The following is a 19,586-nucleotide window of genomic DNA, read 5'->3' as shown; positions in this document are numbered from 1 at the left end:
GCCGGTAAGCGGTTCCAAATCCATATTCATGAATAGATTGAATTGTAACACTTTCCCTCTCACCTAAGCCTGTTCTCTTGTTTGTATAATTTGAACATAGCCAGGCCATTTTTTATCAGCAGTTGTAAAGAAATAGAAACAAAATGTTTAACTTATGTATTAATAACAATTTCTTTGCAATTCATTATCTTGTCAGTAACTTGACTCCATCAATTAAGCACATATATGTTGAAGGCAGCATATGCACTTGTATTAGACATCTATTATCTCCCACTGCTAATCTATCCAAAAGGAATTCAATATATGTCATACTATATATACAAAAGTTGTCTCCTCCTCTACTAAAGTGCAACACATCATTTTCCAAGTAAACAAAAAATAATATTCCATTTTTACTATACCCACCTGCAGTATATAAACATGGGGGAGCTATCCACAATTTTTTACCTCTATTAATTTGATAAAACAGAACTTAGCATTTTAAGTTCATCATGAACTAAGTCTGATGAAAATAACTATTTTGGCAGGGATGAATTAATAGCATGCATTTTGGGTTATAAGGAGCATCTCATTCATTTGAACCTATGTGACCATATCTTTAAAATGGTATGTACAAGCCATCAATAATGTGGTTGCTAATATAGATAGGTCCGGCTTATGAGCTGTTTGTATTTAAGGAGATGCTCACAACAAATTCTAGTTTATTTCGTGAATGCCTGAAAGATGCATTAAGAATTGAATATATAATTTTTAATTATATAAATAAATATATAAATAAAATTATATAAATAAAAGATTAACAAGATGAGAGTTCTGGCACCTTTTTTTTTTAGAAAAAAAGCACTGAAGTAATGAATGCAGGAAACAAAGCACAGTAGTAATAGGGAACTTTAACTGCCTTGATATCAACCGGGAGACAAACTCTGCATCAAGTGGAAATCAAACAAGTTCCTAACAAGTTAAGCTGACAACTTTGATACCAAAAAAGTAGAAGAGAGAACTAGAGGATTAGCTATATTGGACTTAATTTTTACTAAGATGACAAGGAAGTGATGGGCAGCAGGAAGAATGCAGAGCTACTTAATTCATTCTTTGCATCTGTCTTCACACAAAAAGGGGAAAAAAATAGCTGAACCTACCAAAAGCAGAACCATAAAAGAAATACAAGTTAAGATAGGCAAGAAAATGGAAAGACAACATCTGTCCACCCTAGATGAGTTCACAAGGACCAGATATATTACATCCCAAAGTTCTGAAGGAACTGACATATGTCATCTGCGGATGGCAGTAGACCAGGACCTGTGGATGGCAGTACACCAGGTGGTGTGAATGGCAGTAAACCAAGTGGTATGGACTGCAGTAGACCAGGGACTGCAAACAGCAGTAGACCGGGGACTGTGAATGGCATAATTACCTAGAACAGAGAAGGTAGAAGCATAGCTAACAACAAAGCACTTCTACCAACCATAAAAGAGGGATTTTCAAGTAACAAATTCATGGAACAGGAGACAGATATTACTGTGGTATGCAATGCATGTTCCAAGTATGTGCTTATGCCGAAAGAACACCCAAATTATACATGCATTAAATGTAAACTATGTGAACTACTAGAGGAAAAAGTAAGGGATCTAGAGCAGGGGTGCCCAACCCCCAGTCCATGGACCAGTACCGGGCTGCGGCATGCCAGCAACCTGCCCACACAAACAAGCAAAGCCCCATCCAGGAGATGCAGGCAGCACACAAAATCATGCAGCCTCTGGTCCATGAAAAAACCTCTCTCCATGGAACCGGTCCCTGGTGCCCAAAAGGTTGGGGACCTCTGATCTAGCCAAACTCCAACATAGGCAAGAAAGCTATACCCAAACTGCATCAAACAATGGACAAATAACTCCCAGAGGATTTGACTCTACCGATAGACTCTTGGAGGAAGACAAGTGGAGGTATGTCACACATAGAAGGAAACACAACACTCAAAGGAAGAAGCAGTATACATCTAACAAAACCCTACTGCCCAATCTAACTCAATGAGAAGCAGCACCATTAAAACTGAACAATTGATTTCTCCCCCTAGATGGAAATATACAGACCCACAATGTCCTCTTCAAAGGAAACATGCAGACACCTAGCAAAGAAACACCAAATATCCATTAAAAAGTCACATCGACAAATACACCTGAGACAAGCAGAAAAGCACCTCAGACTGCACACATACACACCTCAAAAAAGGTGAGTGCTTTTGATAGGAGATTCTATTCTTAAAGGAACAAAATCAGCCATCTGCAGACCGTAAATACAATCCAGAGAGGTATGTTGTCTCTCAGGAGCAAAAATAAAAGATGTGGCTGAAAACCTAACCAAAATAATTAGCCCACAGATTACTACTTTCTCCTACTTCTTCACATTGGGATGAATGACACAACAAAAAACCTGAGCACAATACTGAGAGACTATAAGCACCTAGGCAATAAAGTTAAGGAGCTGGGAGCAACAAGTAGTGTTCTCATAAGTACTCCCAACATTGAGGGGGGGAAAGAATTCTAGAAATAAACCACAGGCTAAAGGGTTGGTGTCACCAAGAAAACTTTGGTTTCCTGGACCATGGACTGCATTTCCTATGCGAAGGACTCTTGACAAGTAATGGGCTGAACCTCATGAAAACAGGGAAAAATGTTCTAAAAAAAAAGACTGGTCCAACTCATTTAAGGGCTTTAAACTAAAATTGAGGGGGAAGGGTGACCAATCATTAGAATCTCTAGAACACAAAACCAATCATAAATCCCAAGAAAATAAAATCAGACAAAGAGGTAGGGAATAATGAGAAAAAAGAAAAAAAATCAAATACCAATCAGGAGGTCCAGGAAACATACCCATGGACAGACATAAAAGTATTAAATGTTTATATATTAATGCTCAAAGCTTGGAGAAGAAACAGGGTGCACTAGAAGCAATAGTACACAAGAGTGGGTATGACATGTTGGCATTATTATTATTTATTTATTTATTTATTTTTGGGACTTATAAGCCGCCCTATCTCCCGAAAGACTCAGGGCGGCTAACAACAATAAAAATACAATAATACAAAAGTTAAAAAAGAATTAAACTAGCAGCCCCAATAATAAGTTAAAACCATTTTAAAAATCCCTGTCAGTCCAGGTCAGCCTGATGGAAAAGAAATGTTTCAAGGCTGTGGCGAAAGGACCGGAGATCCGGGGCCATCCAGAGCTCAAGGGGAAGTTGGTTCCACAGGGCTGGTGCTCCCACAGAGAAGGCCCTCCCCCTGGGGGTCACCAGCTGACATTGTCTAGCCAACAGCACCCTAAGGAGGCCCTCCCTGTGTGATCACACTGGGCGATGGGAAGTCATTCCCAGCAGTAGACGGTCCTGCAAATATCCTGGGCCTAGGCCATGTAGGGCTTTAAAGGTAAGTACCAACACCTTAAATCTCACCCAGAGGGCAACCGGTAACCAATACAGCTCACACAGGAGGGGTGTAATATGGGAGTATCGGGATGCTCCCATCACTACCCGCGCGGCCGCATTCTGCACCAGCTGGAGCCTCCGGGTGGTCTTCAAGGGCAGCCCCATGTTACAGAAACCTAGTGTACCATACCATACTGTATAAGAAAAACTAGAAACAAAAATTAAAATAAGCAAGAAAATAGTAAGAGAACACCTATTCGACCTTGACAAATATAAATCACCAGGACCTGACAGATTACATGCCACAGTTTTGAAGGAGCGGGCAGATGTTATCTCAGAACCATTGCACCATCTTTCAAAATTGCTCAAGCACCGGGGAAGTACCTGAGGATTAGAAAAGGGCTGATGTGATTCCCATCTTCATGAAAGGAGGGAAAAAACAGACCTAGGAAACTACAAACCAATCAGTCTGAGATCAATACCTGGGAAGATTCTGAGAAATATAATCCAAAAACTGATTTGTGAACAATTAGAACCAAAGTTATAACTGGTAGCCAGCAGATCATGCCAAACTAATCTTATTTCATTCTTCCATTAATTAGTAGACCAGCAAAATGCCGTGGACATAGTATACTTAGATTTCAGTAAGGCGTTTGACTAAGTAGACCACAATCTGCTACTTGGTAAGCTAGAAAAAGGTGGAATAGACAACGTCACCACCAGATGGATTTGTAGCTGGCTGACAAACCGTACTCAATGGTACTACATCCACATGGAAAGAAGTAAGCAGTGGGGTACCACAAGGCTCCACCTTAGGCCCAGTACTCTTCAATATCTTCATCAATGAGTTAGATGAGAGAATAGAAGAGGAACTCATCAAATTTGCAGCTGACACTAAACTGGCAGCAATAGCCAACACCTCAGAAGACAAGCTCAGGATCCAAAAAGTTCTTGACAAACTTGAACAATGGGCCTATCCAACAAAATGAGTTTTAACATGGAGAAAAGCAAAGTTTTACATTTAGATAGGAAAAATCAAAGATAGTACAGATTAGGTGAGACATGTCTCAAAACAGTAACTATGAGAGGGACCTTGGAATCCTAGTGGACAATCACTTGACTATGAGCCTGCCAGTGTGCAGCAGCAGCCAAAAAAGCTAATACAATCCTGGGTTGTTTAAACAGAGGCATAGAATCAAGATCACACAAAGTATTAGTACCGCTTTATAAAACCCTAGTGAGACCACACCTGGAATACTGCAACCAATTTTGGTCACCATGCTACAAAAAAAATGTTGAGACCTTGCAAAAAGTTCAGGGAAGAGCAACTAAGATGATCCAAGGCCTGAAGATTAAAACATATGAAGAATGGCTGCAGGACTTGGGTTTGGCTAGTCTAAAGAAAAGGAGAAATAGGGGAGATATGATAGCAGTATTCCAGTATTTGAGAGGCTGCCACAAAGAAGAGGGGGTCAAATTATTTTCCAAAGCACCAGAGGGCAGGACAAGAAACAATGGTTGGAAACTGATCAAAGAGAGAAGCAACCTGGAATTAAAGAGAAAGTTCCTAACAGTAAGGATAATTAACCCAGTGGAATGGCTTGCCATGGGCGCACCATCACTGGAGGTTTTTAAGAAGAGACTTGTCTAAGATGGTATAGGTTCTCCTGCTTGAGCAGGGGGCTAGCTCTATTCTATTCTAATTTAATCTTGGAACCACTGAACAATATATTTCAAAGATCGTAGAGTACTGGGAATTATCAGAGCACTGGAAAAGAACTGATGTGGTTTCAATCTTAAACAAGTGAAAAAAATAGATCCAGGAAACTACACACCAATCAGTCTAACATCAATATCTAATAATCAAGCAACAGATCTGTGAACACCTAGAAACAAGCAAAGTTATAACTAGAAGCTAAAATGGGTTTGCCAAAAATAGATCATGCCAAACAAATATTATTGCATTCTTTGATGAAGTGACTAAATTGGTGAACCAGCAAAATGCTGTGGACATTGTATACTTAGACTTCAATAAGATATTTGATAAAATAGACCACAACTTGGATGGATTTGTAACTGGTTGACAAACCACGCTCAACAGGTAGTCCTGAATGGAACTATATCTACAAAGAGGGAAGTAGATAGTGGGGTCTCGCAAGACTCTGTCTTTCCCAGTATTCTTCAACATTTTTATAAATGTTTAGATGAGGGAATAGATGAGGAATTCATTGTTTGCAGATGACATCAAGCTGGTAGAAATAACTAACACCCCAGAAGACAGGCTCAAGATCCAGAAGGATCTTGACAGACTTGAACACTGCGCCCTATCTAACAAAATGAAACTCCCTGGTGAAAAAAGTAAGATTTTGCAAATAGGCAAGAAAAACAAAATGCTCAGGTACAAAATACTGCTCAAAAGCAGTAACTGCAAGAGGGATCTAAGAGTTCTAGTGGATAATCACTTAAATATGAGTCAGGAGTGTGTGGCAGCAGCCAAAAAAGCCAATGCAGTGCTAGGCTGCATTAACAGAGGGATAGAATCAAGTTCATATGAAGTGTTAGTAAAGGTAAAAAAGATAAACATTTCTCCTGTCCAGTCAAATATGACTCTAAAAAGCATTGCTTATCTCCATTTTGTTGTTGTTGTTTTTTAAATTTTATTGATTTTATAATTTTACGTTTAAATATTTAAAAAGCAATGTGGCGGCTGAGTTAATCGATAATTCAATAACATACAATTATCTTTAGTACAAGTCTCAAACTACTACATTAAATATTTCCTCTCTTTTCCCCTTAGTATTTACTGTCTCATGTTTAAACTAATACAATTCTTATTATATCAATCAAATAAAAATAACTTTCTTACATTTATCAATAATTTTTAGTTTATACATATACTAGTTATTTTAACATTCAATCTTTATACAATGTCCTAATTCATTTTTCCCAATTTTTAGTTTCCCATTAATATTTAAATTTAACATTTAATATTTATAATTTCAAAGTTTTAAACAACCACAGTTCCCTTTTTCACAATTCAGCACAAAATCTAATATTCAGGATACACGTCTTATCTATTTGAATATATTCTATTTCTCACCATCTTACAACTAATTAATAATACAGTATAACATTCTTATTTTCTATTAATTTCCAAATCTCTTAAATTTAGTAACCAAAATTTCTCTTATTTCAACATTAAATACTCTTTTTTTATGTCTGCTATCTCATATTTAAGCTAGCAGTTTTTATTATAACAGCTAACTAAAAACATATTTATTACATTTATCAGTAGACTTTTAGCTTTCATTCAACCTTTATAAGCAAAACAATATTCAAATTTAACTTTTAATATTTATACTTCCAAATTTTAAATAACCAAAGTTTTCTTTATCTCAGCTCATAACAAAATCTAGTATTCAAAGTACACATCTTGTCTATTTGAGTATGTTCTATTTTAATTCTCACTGATAAGTCAAAACCCCAATTTTCTTCAGCCTTATTCTAGCTTCCTTTGCCAACTCGCCTTCCATGTCCATGCTTTTCAGTCATCAAATAGATCTCCATGTGTTATTATATATGTTACTTGAAGTAGAAAAGGCCATCTGGTCACCATTTTTTTTTTGGAAGGACTAACAAATCATCTCTCTATTTTTCCATCTCGATGTAGTTGTCCTGAAATGGTTATCTTCCCTTCAGTCTGTTCTCCTTCTTGATCCTCAGGTTTCTTCTGGTTTATATAGAAAGTCTTTTCCCTTTTCCATGTTGCCTGTCCCTTTTCTGGATTTTCCATTAACTGTGTTTGTTGATCAATTGAATCTTCTATCATAGTATGTAATTGTTCCACTTCTTCTATTATATTTTTTGTAGTTGATTCTTTAGTTGTAATCAAAGTTTGGGTTTGTATATCTAGGCCGACATCTTGCATTTTTCTGTAGCTTCTTATTTCATCAGGAGCTGTAGGAATAGACACTTACATGGTCATGTGGCCAGAATGACTACTTGCCAAGGCTTTTCTGTTGAAGTTGTATTTATTTATCTATTTGCATTTGCATGCTTTTCCACTGCTAGGTGGGCAGGATCTGGAGCAAGTAAGGGCACCTACTCCTTCACATGGCACTTGGGTCTCATAACCCAGCTCTTCACTTTCCAGCTGACAAGTTCAGAGTCTTAAACTACTGAACTATCAGACCCCTAAGTACTTTATTTATAAATTATAATTTTTATATTTTATAAGTTACAGAGTGGCTAGTACCACTTTATAATGCCTTGGTAAGACCATATTTGAAATATTGTATCCAGCTTTTGTCACCATGAAATAAAAAATATATTGAGAGTTCAGAGGAGACTGACAAAAATGATTACGGGACTGGAGGCTAAAACATTTGAAGATAAATTGCAGGAATTAGGTCTAGTGAAAAAAAGAACTAGGGTGACATGATAGCAATGTTCCAATATTTGAAGGCTGCCGCAAAGAAGAGAGGATCAATTTATTCTCCAAAAGAACCTGAAAGCAGGACAAGGAGCAATGGATAGAAACTTATGAAGAAGAGAACCTACCTACAACTAAGGAGAAATTTCCTGACAGTGAGAACAATTAACTAGTGGAACAACGTACCTGCATAAATTGTGGGTGTTCCATCACTGGAAATTTTTAAGAAGAGATTGGACAGCCATTTGTCTGAAATAATATAGTCAGGGGCATGGACTAGAAGACCTCCAAGGTCCCTTCCAACTCTGTTATTCTGTTAATAAAAGTTAAAAGTCAAGAAAGCTGAAGATATTAATCAGAAGAAGGCCACCCATCCCATATTTAGGTTTTTTTTCAATCTATGTGTCAAAATATCTGACAGATATTAACATGCAGATTCCCTAAATATGTATCTGAGTAAATTGAAGTTATATGCATTTTATTACTTATTCTATAGCCCAAATCTGCAAAGATGAATATATATGAGAATTTAAGAAATATCAGGCAAGCCAGACACTTATTAATAATTTCCACTGATATTTGTATTTTCAGGATATTTTCAGGATATATTTTCACATGCTATATATGATCTTTTGTACTATATTCATATTTCTGAATGTAATGTAAATACATTAGTAATTATTTTTTTAAAAATGTACAAATTATCATCAGCACATAATAAGTTAAATTCTAACTATACCCAAAATATCCTTTGGTCATAGATCAATACTTCCATTATCAAAATAACGAAATCATGGTATTCTTTGACAAGTTCTACAAAGCATCTTAATAAGTGATTAAATAATTATAGTTACAATAACTCTCTTTAAATTTAGTGATGTAGTAATTGAGATTCTTCCATATGCCCTATTGGAAATACTTAAAAAGCTAAGAGATACTACAGATACTAGACTTTTAACATCTAATAATAGTTTGAAAAAATATATTAAGAACATATGTCCCTGTAGACATTTTTTTAAAAAAAGAATAAAGTCATGATAGAAGGTAATAAATTCATCAGTAATAAATTACAGATTTTTTTCACATTTCACAAGTTTATGACACCTGATATTAGTCAGTTTGAGGGTGGACACTAAATATTGGCTGCTACTGCTATACCGTTTTTGTAAGTTTATAGATTTTTCACAAGGCAGAGCAATCTGTACCCCATGTAATGCTACAATATAGTGTTGTTTAATCTTTCAAATATATTGTTAGTCCTATCGCTCACCTTTTATTTTTAATTTTTGCCACAGAGAAGGGCATTAAGAACAGCCTCTGAAAAACTCAGGAATCGTTCCTCTTTTTCTACAAATGTTGTATATAACACTCCTGGAACCCGAGTTAACCGATATATCAGCCGCTTAATAGAGGCTCGGCAAACTGAATCAGAAATGGCAGATCTAAACTTTTTTACTCTAAGGTATAAGCAGATAGAACGTGAGCAAAAGGTAGGTGAGACTTTTCTTAAAGATGGTTTGCATTTTTTTGTAAATGCAAGATTTAGCCTTCCAAACCTGAGGTCCTTGAGATATTTTGCACAGCCTTCTTCATCTGAAAGGAACAGAAATGAAGAAAGTACTGTCAGGAAAGGATTGGCTTTATTCATCACAGAATTATTATTTCATCATGTGGTTTTAGGTAGGATAGTAAATCTTGCCTTGGTGTTATAGCAATGAGCGAAATGCAATCTTTGTGTTTGTAATCTAGAGTCTCTTCCTTCTTTCTTTATATGTAAGAAGAAAGCAAATAAAATGTACCTTTGTAATATCAGATAGTTGTTGTTTTGCCTGACTGTAGGATCCTAGTTTCTTCCTTAAATTATCAGAATATTGTAACCCTTTCATAATTTTATATCAAAGTGCTCCAATTTTGCAAAAAAAAATATTGAAAGAAACTTGGAGCATTGTTCATATTAGCACTTCATGTTTCAACATTTTTATCTGGAGAAGATCAACAGACAAGAAATACATACTAGTTTTTCTTTATTCAGTTAATATTTGGCAGTTCTCCCTACAACTGTTTAATCACCTTTGTTTTTACTAGCTATTGCTACTAAGTTGTGATATTGTTTGTTGGGACTGGCTTTGATTGAAAATCAATTATGTAGTATTTGTGTATTTTGTAAGAGACAGTGTTTCACAAACAAACTGCAGTGATAAGCAAAAAACACAGTTTGTGATAAAATAGGATTGGCTTTATCCTAGATAAACAATTTCACCAAGAAAAAAGAAAGGTTTTCTTTTCTTTTGGGGAAAGGATATCAATATTTTTCATAATTTCATTAAGAAATCAGAGAGATTTCTTATAAATGCAAGAAATCCTCTTCAAGCTGAACTTTCTCTCCTAGTTTCAGAAATGAGTTTGTCTTCCCCACTGAGTTATTTCCCATAGATCATTTCTTCCTTAGAATTATTGAACCTTTATTCAGCTGTCTATTTCAATAGCTTTGAATGAATTATAATATTCAATCTACTTAAAATGTATAAATCCTAACTTTGTGGAAGGTCTCTAAAATCAGTGTGGAGAACTATAATTAGAAAAGTCTGATCCTAAAAGAAAGTTATTAATAACAGTTAATAAAATATTAATACTTCCAATATAGTGAAAATGATGTGAGCTTTGGGTGGAAATGAAGGCTGCTACATTAGCACATCTGAGACCTGAGATCTGCAAAGATAACATTCCACCCTTCCTTCCAAGTCTGAGGTGTAAAGAGGTTAGGGCTTGCTTTTGTTGTTTTCAGAATGACACACAACTTTCTTTCAAGGATAGCACACATATCTAGGATTTTTTCCTTCTTTTCCTGATTCCAATATAAGGAGTGATGGACTTATTCTGATTTGCAAAGTATACTGAAGCTTAGAAGAGGATTTTCCTCCCAATTCTGGGCTAACTATAAATATTTAAAAAGAAATATGTAACTGGCAAGTTTTAGGATTTAAAATCTTTTTTGCATCATTTTAGCATAATTGTTTGTGTCTTCAGAATCACAAAATGCAAAGCAAATGGCTAACTAACTCTGTCTCTCTTCTTCCCTCTTTCATTCACAGTATCACCAACTTCAGGATGAATATTTCACAAGTTCTGTAGTTTTGTCACTGATTCTAGCTGCCTTATTTGGCCTTATCTACCTTTTAATAATACCACAGTAAGTTATTTTGTTTCCAATAATTTAAATGCCAAGCGCATTTATACTGGTATATAAGTATTTTGAATGTGCTTTGTATTCATTAAATTGTCTACTTCTTAAATTGTATCCAACGTGCTAAAAAAACCCTCAATTAATGTCTTTTAACTTTGAAAATTTTCCATTGGTCTTTACTGAAGTTATTGGGAACAAACCTAGTGGAAAAACAAATCTTGTAGGAACTAATAAATAGGAACTAATAAAACACTAATAAAACACAGACATAACATAAAACACAGACATAACATAATAAAAAGCAAAATTGCTTTTGTTCCTACTTTCTAGGAACATTTGGTTAGGAAAATTTAACAGAGCAATATCTGCATTCATGGCTTTTCTAAAGCTGATAGAAATTTAAGAGCCAAAGAGTCAGTTTATTAGTGTACAGAAAATCCAATGGTTAAGCAGATTATATATAAATTATGTACCATAATATAATTTACTTTTTTTCCCTCTAGTACAACCATATGGTGTTCTAATCAGGGATGGACAGAATTCTTTCTTTAGGGAAAGCTCATTGAAGTTTTTAAAATATTTGTTACAGGGAGAGTTAGCACAAACTCATCCAAAGCTATTTTTTCTTTGTTTAAAAGAATCATTTATTTTACCTATTTCTTTCTGCTGAAATATAAAAGCAGTTGAAATTCAACATTGTTAAATTCAACATTTATCAAATAATGTAAACTGAAAGTCCTAACTATATATGGTGTAATACTTGTCTAGTGTATATGTAAAAAAATCACAGTATTAAATCAAATCTAATGTATTTATGTATAGTTAATATTGATTAAAGCCATCAGGATGTGTGTGTGTGTGTGTGTGTGTGTGTGTGCGCCCTTGAAAGAATTACAAGGTTACAGCTATTACAGCTATGTCAAATTGTGAAAATACAGTTACCCTACTTAACCAATTTTACGAAAAGAAGGGTTATAAACACTATAGAAATCATGCTGTCAGAATCCATTTATATTTCATTTCTAACTCTCTCTGCGTAAACCAAAATCTCACCACCACCCCTATTGGATTCTGCCATTCCCAAGGAGGAAAGGAGGTGTTAATTGCCACCTCTCTTTCTCTTAGAAGTAATGTTTGCTTATTCAGCCTGCCTGGTGGCCATCACAAAAGACCAATGAAAGAAACCCTCTCCCTCTGAACTTCAAACAACAAAGGGTGGGGAGAATTCTGTCTCTTGCGATGAAAGGAAATCCTCTCCCTATCTATTTATGAACAAGCAAGAAAGCTGTGTGTGGGGGGGGGATTCTGGTTTGTATCTCTGGATGGAATGTGAAGGGGAGGAAGCAATAATGTTGCAAATGTACTGGTGGTTCTCCTTTTTCCCACGAGGGGTTTGACACCTGAGACTTGACTGATCCAGGACTGACCAAATGGACTGAGGGGTGGGGTTATTACTCAGGGACACTTTAAAAGTATCGATCTGTGAAACAGCTTCAGATCCTATCTATTATATCCACTGTCATCTATGTTTTAGTAAAAATTCCTGTTTGGACAATCTTGTCTCCAAGAGTTCTTCTTTCCTGAGATGTGGATTGGAGTGTGTTCTGACAAATGCATTCTTGGAAAGGGTATTATAGAATTGTTATATAGCAGGATATAGCAGAACAAGAAAAAATGATTACAGCAACCAGCATTTCCTTTTCTTTCATATTATCAGTGAACTCAAGAAGACAATTGATTTCTCCTAGATCTCTCCTATTATTTTTATTTCTAGCTCATCCTGTCTTAAGTATCTATCACTTATTTGATATAACTCTCATTTTGTGAGATACTCGGGAATTTTTATCCAATATTATTTTCGTATGTAATTTTGGACCCAAGATAACCTGTTCAGACATTCCTCCTTTAGCAATAAAATTAATAGTCTTCTTACAAATTCACATAGGGACCATTAATAAAGGATTGAAAATATGCTGGGATTTGCGAAGATGAACTGGATTCTAAATGGAAAGCAATGCCACTTTTGTAACCTTATCCTATCTTAGTTTAATAAATCATATGAAAAGAATACTGGAAGAATCTCACTTTTGGTTGGTTGTAGTAGGATCACTAAGAACTTGAAAGGTTTTAGGAAAAAATCCAATAAACTTGTATCTAGCTTTTTAGATATTGCTATGGAGTAGAAAAATCTCACCTAAAGACATAAATCTTCATCAACAAAGAGTTGGCTAGGAAGGGCTTCCTAACAATGACAGTTGGCAAAATATTTCTAGGATGTTTGGCAGAATACGGTTGCTCCTTGATGATCCCATCAAAATTGCCAAGCAATTTTGCAGTTTTTGAAAAAAAGGGAAGTCTTTGGAATAGGGGAGGACCAAGATCTCTTTGACTATAGAGAATGTAAATAGCCTGACGCTTTGATAAGCAAATTCTGTCATAGGAAAAATACATGCGTACAAAAGCAATGAGTTTTATATCTAATAAGTGAAATACACTTTTCCATACACATGCTTTGAGTTTCCTGCCTCTATCAGGAATGAGAAAATTAGACAATGTGTTATTTTAAGAAAATAGATAAGCTGTTTCAGGAGCATAAATAAGAGAATCTATTTCAGAGAATGAAATAAGCCATCTTAAAAAGGAGATAAACTATCACTAGAACAGAACTTGGGGCCTGACATGTGGTAGGTCAGTAACGAAGTCCAATGAAAGTGTGCCTCTAGCCATTGTGGGAAAGAGATATAACAATTCAGACCTTTAGGAACCATGGTGGCACTAGGAGTTGTGCTAACACAGTGGTTAAAATGCAGTATTGGAGACTAGTTCAGCTCACTGCCAGGAGTTTGATACACTGACTCAAGGTTGAATCACCTTTCCATCCCTCCAAGGTCAGTAAAATGAGGACCCAGATTCTTGGGGGCAATATACTGACTCTGTAAATTGTTTAGAAAGGGCTGTAAAGCAGGGCTTTTCAACCAGTGGTACTGGTACCACCTGTGGTACATTAGCACCTGGCAGGTGGTACATGACCATCCTAGAAAAGTGGTAGTGGCGGAGAGGAAGGAACTGAATTGGTGGCAGCACCGCACAAGCCTGAGTAAGAGACGGCTGGAGCTGCAGGACTGTCAGGGCTCAGTGGAAGCGCCAGGATCAGCACTTCTTCGGGACTGCCAGGGCTCAGCAGAAGTGCCAGGATCAGCACCAGGCTCCAGATGGAGCTCATCACTGATCCTGGTTCTTCCGCTGAGCCCAGAAGAAGCGCTGATCAGTTGGAATGTTGCAGCATCTCCAGGGTCTTGTGATTTACATTCAGATGCTAGGCAACTGATTCATATTTATGATGGTCACAGTGTGCCAGGGTCATGTGCCTGCAATTAGTGCAGGTTCGAGTCCCACCAGGCTCAAGGTTGACTCAGCCTTCCATTCTTCTGAGGTAGGTAAAATGAGGACCCAGATTGTTGGGGGCAATAAGCTGACTTTGTAATAATGCCACTTGGGGGGGGCGAAAGCCCTAATAAGCAGGCATATACATAGAATGAAGGCTATTGCTAAGCACTTTGATTTGTGCTTTAGATTGTAAGCCGCCCTGAGTCTTCGGAGAAGGGCGGGATATAAATGGGATTAAAAAAAAGTGACCAAAACCTGCTGCAACCACCCAGCAGATGGGGGAAATAAAAATCAAACACCTCCCACCCCACCCCTGCTGCCAATCCTCAAAAGAAATGCTCACAACAATGAAAACCTCAGACAGGAGGAAGAGCACCACCGAGCGGGCAAGCAGGTGTCTTGCTTGGCTGTGGCATGGGAGCACTTTTTTCAGTGCTATTGTAACTTCAGACAGTCACTAAGCGAACTGTTGTAAGTCAAGGACTACCTGTACTTCATCACTTTTTTTCCTTCTTTTTTTTTTGGTCATCAAGTTTTTGACACCTTGTGACTGGTGGTATTTGGATGTTGCCATATCCTAAAAGTGGTACAATGGGTGAAAAGGTTGAAAAGCCCTGCTGTAAAGCATTGTGATGCAGTATATAAATCTAAGTACTATTTCTATTGCTTTAACTCCATTCTTTGCAAGTATATTTTTCTCTGTAAATACATTATTTAACATTTTTTGTCTACCAGTGTCTCCATATCAGATGGGTTATGTCTAAACACATTGTTCTTAAAAGAAATCATAGTAAACTTTATTCATAGAGGACCTGTTTTACGTTATTTTCAAATAACCATTGTTCTATTAATTAAATAAAAAAGAAGAAATGCCACTAAAATGATGAACAGCAGAGAAAGAATAATTTAGAATTCAAATGAAGAAACTTACATATTGAAAAAGAAAAATCCTTGATATTTAGATATATACTAATAATGTAAAGAATTTGCTTTTATTTGTGTGCCATGACTTAGTTTTAATTTTTTTTTCTAGGAGTACCATAGTCCTTGTTCTCTTAGTGTTTTGCATGTGCTTCCTGGTGGCATGCATCATGTATCTACATGTCACTCGAGTACAAGTAAGTGACCTGTCGTGAAAGCTGTTGTGGAAAAGGAATATGTGTAGCAATTATCCCAGTCTTGATTTTATTTATTTTATGTCTGTAGGTAGATAGCTCTTTTAATGTATATTACCTAATGCCATTTAGGGCTTTTAGGAATCCTGTATTTCATTTTCTAAAAAGAACAAAAAAACTTTTATTAAATATATTTTTTATTGGTGAAAATAAAAATTGTACCAGTCCTGATACAGAGGAATCATGACTGCATCACACTCCAGTAAATAAGACATAAATGCTTGAAAAGGTTTCTGCTGTGAAACTCAGTTTGTTATGAATTAATTTAGCTTACCCTAATTCTATGTTTAAATTATTATCTTGTTGATATATTGATTCTGGAGTTAAAATGCTCAGTTGCATTCTTTGCATCATTATTACAAAGAGCAATAATATAAAAAAGAGAACAAAATGGAAAAACTTGGGGAAATCATATAGAGAAGTAGATAACATCTGGAATAAAACTCAAGAAAGATTTTAAAAAGTCTCAAGAGAGGGTCCCATATCCTTACAAAGTGGTTGAAATTTGAGTACTCATTGTAACAGCTTTTACTCAACCTTACAGCTTAAAGAGAAGGCAGAGAAAGTATCTGGTGACCAATTTATGGTAGTCAACACCTGTGCTGCAAAGGGATTAAACAGTCAGTCAGAGAACTTTGTTTCCAATCACAAGTGGAGGAGAAAAGAATTGGCTTGACTGTGAGGCTAAAACTTAAAAAAAGAAAACAGCTTATTGGTGATTTTATCAGCATCCTCAATATGTTACCCTTCCTGTTGCTCATTCATTGTGGGCAATTTGTTGCTTGAAAAATATAAATTTTGAAGATTTTATTTATTTTATTAAGAAAATCCATTTAGCAATCGTAGCTGTTTTGCTGTTCATCTTGCTATTGGTTGAAAATAATAAATTCCAATCTATTTAATAAAATTAGGCAAGAATCAATATCTAATAACTTTAGAAATTTAATTTCAACCATTGCAATATGTTTTTCAGCATATAAAAATATTAAGCTTTTGTCTAATTTTTAGTACATCTGGACTAAGATGGACTTAGAATGCATTATAGGTCTGTTGAATGCTATTCTTTGTGGGTGTCAGTAAACACTCTTCAATTAAAATTCCATGTGTTTATAACTAAAACTTTTACTTTTCATGAGGCATGAATCGTGAATCCTTATTTATAAACTTTATATGCATTTCATACAGCCTGTATGATTATATTAACAAAATTATTGTGTTTGCTGTTTAACATAATATAATATAATAAATATAATCAGAAACATGATTACCCTGTGACAAAGAAGTATTAAAATTTCACCCATCTTTAACTGGCTGAACTTCTTTGAAATCAAATGTTAATGTAATTAAAACATGATCTGAGAATACAGTTGAATTAAGTTTTATGAGCATAGGAAATAAAATATTTTTCTTTTTTGTGGGGTGATGGAAAGCATCAGGACAATACTAATTTTATGACATCTTTCAATAAGAATAAGAATTGAAAAAGATCATCTGGCACCAAAGATTTGAAAATTGAACTTGAAAAATTATGGCATAAACCAGCCATAGTGGTCCCAGTGGTTATTGGCAAAATGGGTAACACACCAAAAAATCTTGGACAGCACTTAAAAAATCTGCACATTGACATTACTTCCATCTGTCAATTACAAAAGCCCACTCTACTTGGATTTGTACATATAATGCACTGCTTCATTATGACATCCTAGGTTTTGGGAAATAACTTGATGCATATAAAGGCCAACATCAGCTAAAGAACTGACAACTGTGATTTCACATTTTTGTATATATAACAACAACAAAAAAATAATAGTGTGAACAATCATTTTCTAAATAAATATATATTGGTTTTGTCTTTCAGTGTTTTCCAGGGTGCCTGACAATACAAATTAGAACCATTTTGTGTATTTTTATTGTGATCTTAATTTACTCAGTGGCACAAGGCTGTGTGGTAAGTAATATGAACCTGTAAATAAAGTATTATATACAGTGTGGATACATACAGATACAAGTATTCTTGGTGGCACCTCCCCAAACTTGGAAGCAAAAATACTCCCTCACAGCCATCTGGATAAGAGTTAAAAGTTGACTTTTCTAAAAGGCGTTTAAGGATGAAGTAGACAGAGAAGATTCACATCATTATTGCTTAGAGATTTCTTATTATTGTTGCAACATTTTTATATTATTAAAGACCTATGAAGTGGGATAGTTTTTAAATAAACAAATATCATCAATGAGAGACATACTGTGCCATCAGCTTGCTTATGGCAATATCTTAATATTAACTGGGCTCGTTATGGATTCAAAATAATACACTGATTGACAGATCCTGCTCCTGACTTATATTGCAGTAGTTATCTTACTGTAAAAATATATCTGAAATTGAAGTGATGACCTAGAACAGGGGTGTCAAACTCAATTTCATTGAGGGCCACATCAGCATTGTGGTTGCCCTCGTGGGGCCGGGTGGGTATGGCCAGGGTGGGCGCGGCCTAATGGGTGGGCGCAGCTGGAGTGCGTATGGCCTGCTGGGTGGGCGTGGCCAGCTCTACATCATTGGCATCAAGGGTGCCTATGGGGGCTTGGGCAGGAGTGGGACAGATCTGAGGGTCTATGGCAGAAGGAGGGTCTCTGGGCCAGGGCCAAGGCAGTGGGGGCCGTTCCCTCACTGTTTCCAGGATGGCTTCAGGGGCCACATGAAACCACTTCGCGGGCCGGATCTGGCCCCCGGGCCTTGTGTTTGACATGTCTGACCTAGAAGACTGAAACAATAAGCTAACAAGCCCTAGACAGTTCTGAATTATATTTATTGTTGCTATTACATCTGATAAAGACTAATTTGTGGATGTAATAATCACGTGAGTTTTTTTATTGTATCACTTCAAACCATTAGGAATTAACATTACAATGGGTGACATTTACTCAGTCACCTTTTATCTGTACACTGGAAGCTTATTTCATGAAGCATTCACATATTCAGCTTCCAGATGTAATGAAAAATTTAATTGTCTGGATTTTCTTAGAATTTAACTGAATCTAATATGACAAAAATAAATTAAAGAATATTGTGCCACAGATCATGCATTTTTCAGTCTCTCTCTCAGATTTATTTACTATTAACTAACTGGTTTTCTAAAATGTAAGATAATTAATATTTGTTTTTTCATAAATATCAAAGAATTGAATTAATCTGCTTACTGCATATAGGAGCTGAAATATTATATGTACTGTATATTCATATGCTAGCATATGTCTGCGGATACATTCACACATATAAATGCACATTATCAGAAATAGAATCTATACACTTAACTACACCCAAACAGATAAAGCAAAGTTTAGAAGGAACAAACTAGAGGAAATACATTCATAAGCCCCCTGACCCAGCAGAGCAAAGCCTCATCCCTCCCACTAGAATGGCAAAGCCCCAAAAAGAAACATTGAAGGAAATTCTGACAGAAGGCTTCAGCCTTTTAGTCTACTGGGCTGTGAAGAGATTCTTCAGCCAGACATTGGCTTAGGATAGGGAGGAGTTGGTACCATGATGGGGTGTGTGGTGCTTTGGAGATAGGTGATGGTGTTGTTGTTTTTATAAACTTATTCGGAGCTGCTTGGATTATTTGATATAAAATAGGTGGGCATATGATGATGATGATGTTATCCATTCAGTCATGTCTGATTCTTGGTGATTCTATGGGCCATTACATCTTCTGATCTTGCACTACTTCTTTGAGTTTGTCTATGCTCTGGCTGGTGTCAGGTTCAATACTGTCCAGCCACCATATTCTTTGACTGCCTGGTTTCCTTTAGTGGGCTTAGTGGGCTTATTTATTTAAATTAAAAAAAAATACATTCTGCATCTGCTGATCTGCTGATCTCATAAAGTCATCTGTTTCAGAGAATCAAGTTATCTACAGTATCTGAGGGACTCTTCTATTATTTCTATTTGACAAAGCAGATGTGTTTCATATCCCACCCTTTGAATAATGTC

The 19,586-nt window shown here is 36.0% G+C and overlaps 1 protein-coding gene across 1 annotated transcript in view; it reads left to right on the top strand.

The window, feature by feature from the left end:
• Positions 1-19,586, top strand: part of ADCY1 (adenylate cyclase 1) — a gene marked incomplete at its 5' end in the record, with an annotated part of 490,247 nt that overhangs the window by 389,112 nt on the left and 81,549 nt on the right. Inside the window, 4 exons of the mRNA XM_081342918.1 lie at positions 9,148-9,342; positions 10,945-11,042; positions 15,457-15,541; positions 17,457-17,546. Of these exons, the coding sequence (XP_081199044.1) occupies positions 9,148-9,342; positions 10,945-11,042; positions 15,457-15,541; positions 17,457-17,546 (468 nt within the window). The remainder of the gene's footprint in view (positions 1-9,147; positions 9,343-10,944; positions 11,043-15,456; positions 15,542-17,456; positions 17,547-19,586) is intronic.

Source organism: Vipera berus, assembly GCF_964194415.1.
Source record: "Vipera berus genome assembly, chromosome: Z".
Lineage (NCBI taxonomy): Eukaryota > Metazoa > Chordata > Lepidosauria > Squamata > Viperidae > Vipera > Vipera berus.
This window is presented reverse-complemented; position numbering and strand designations above follow the sequence as displayed.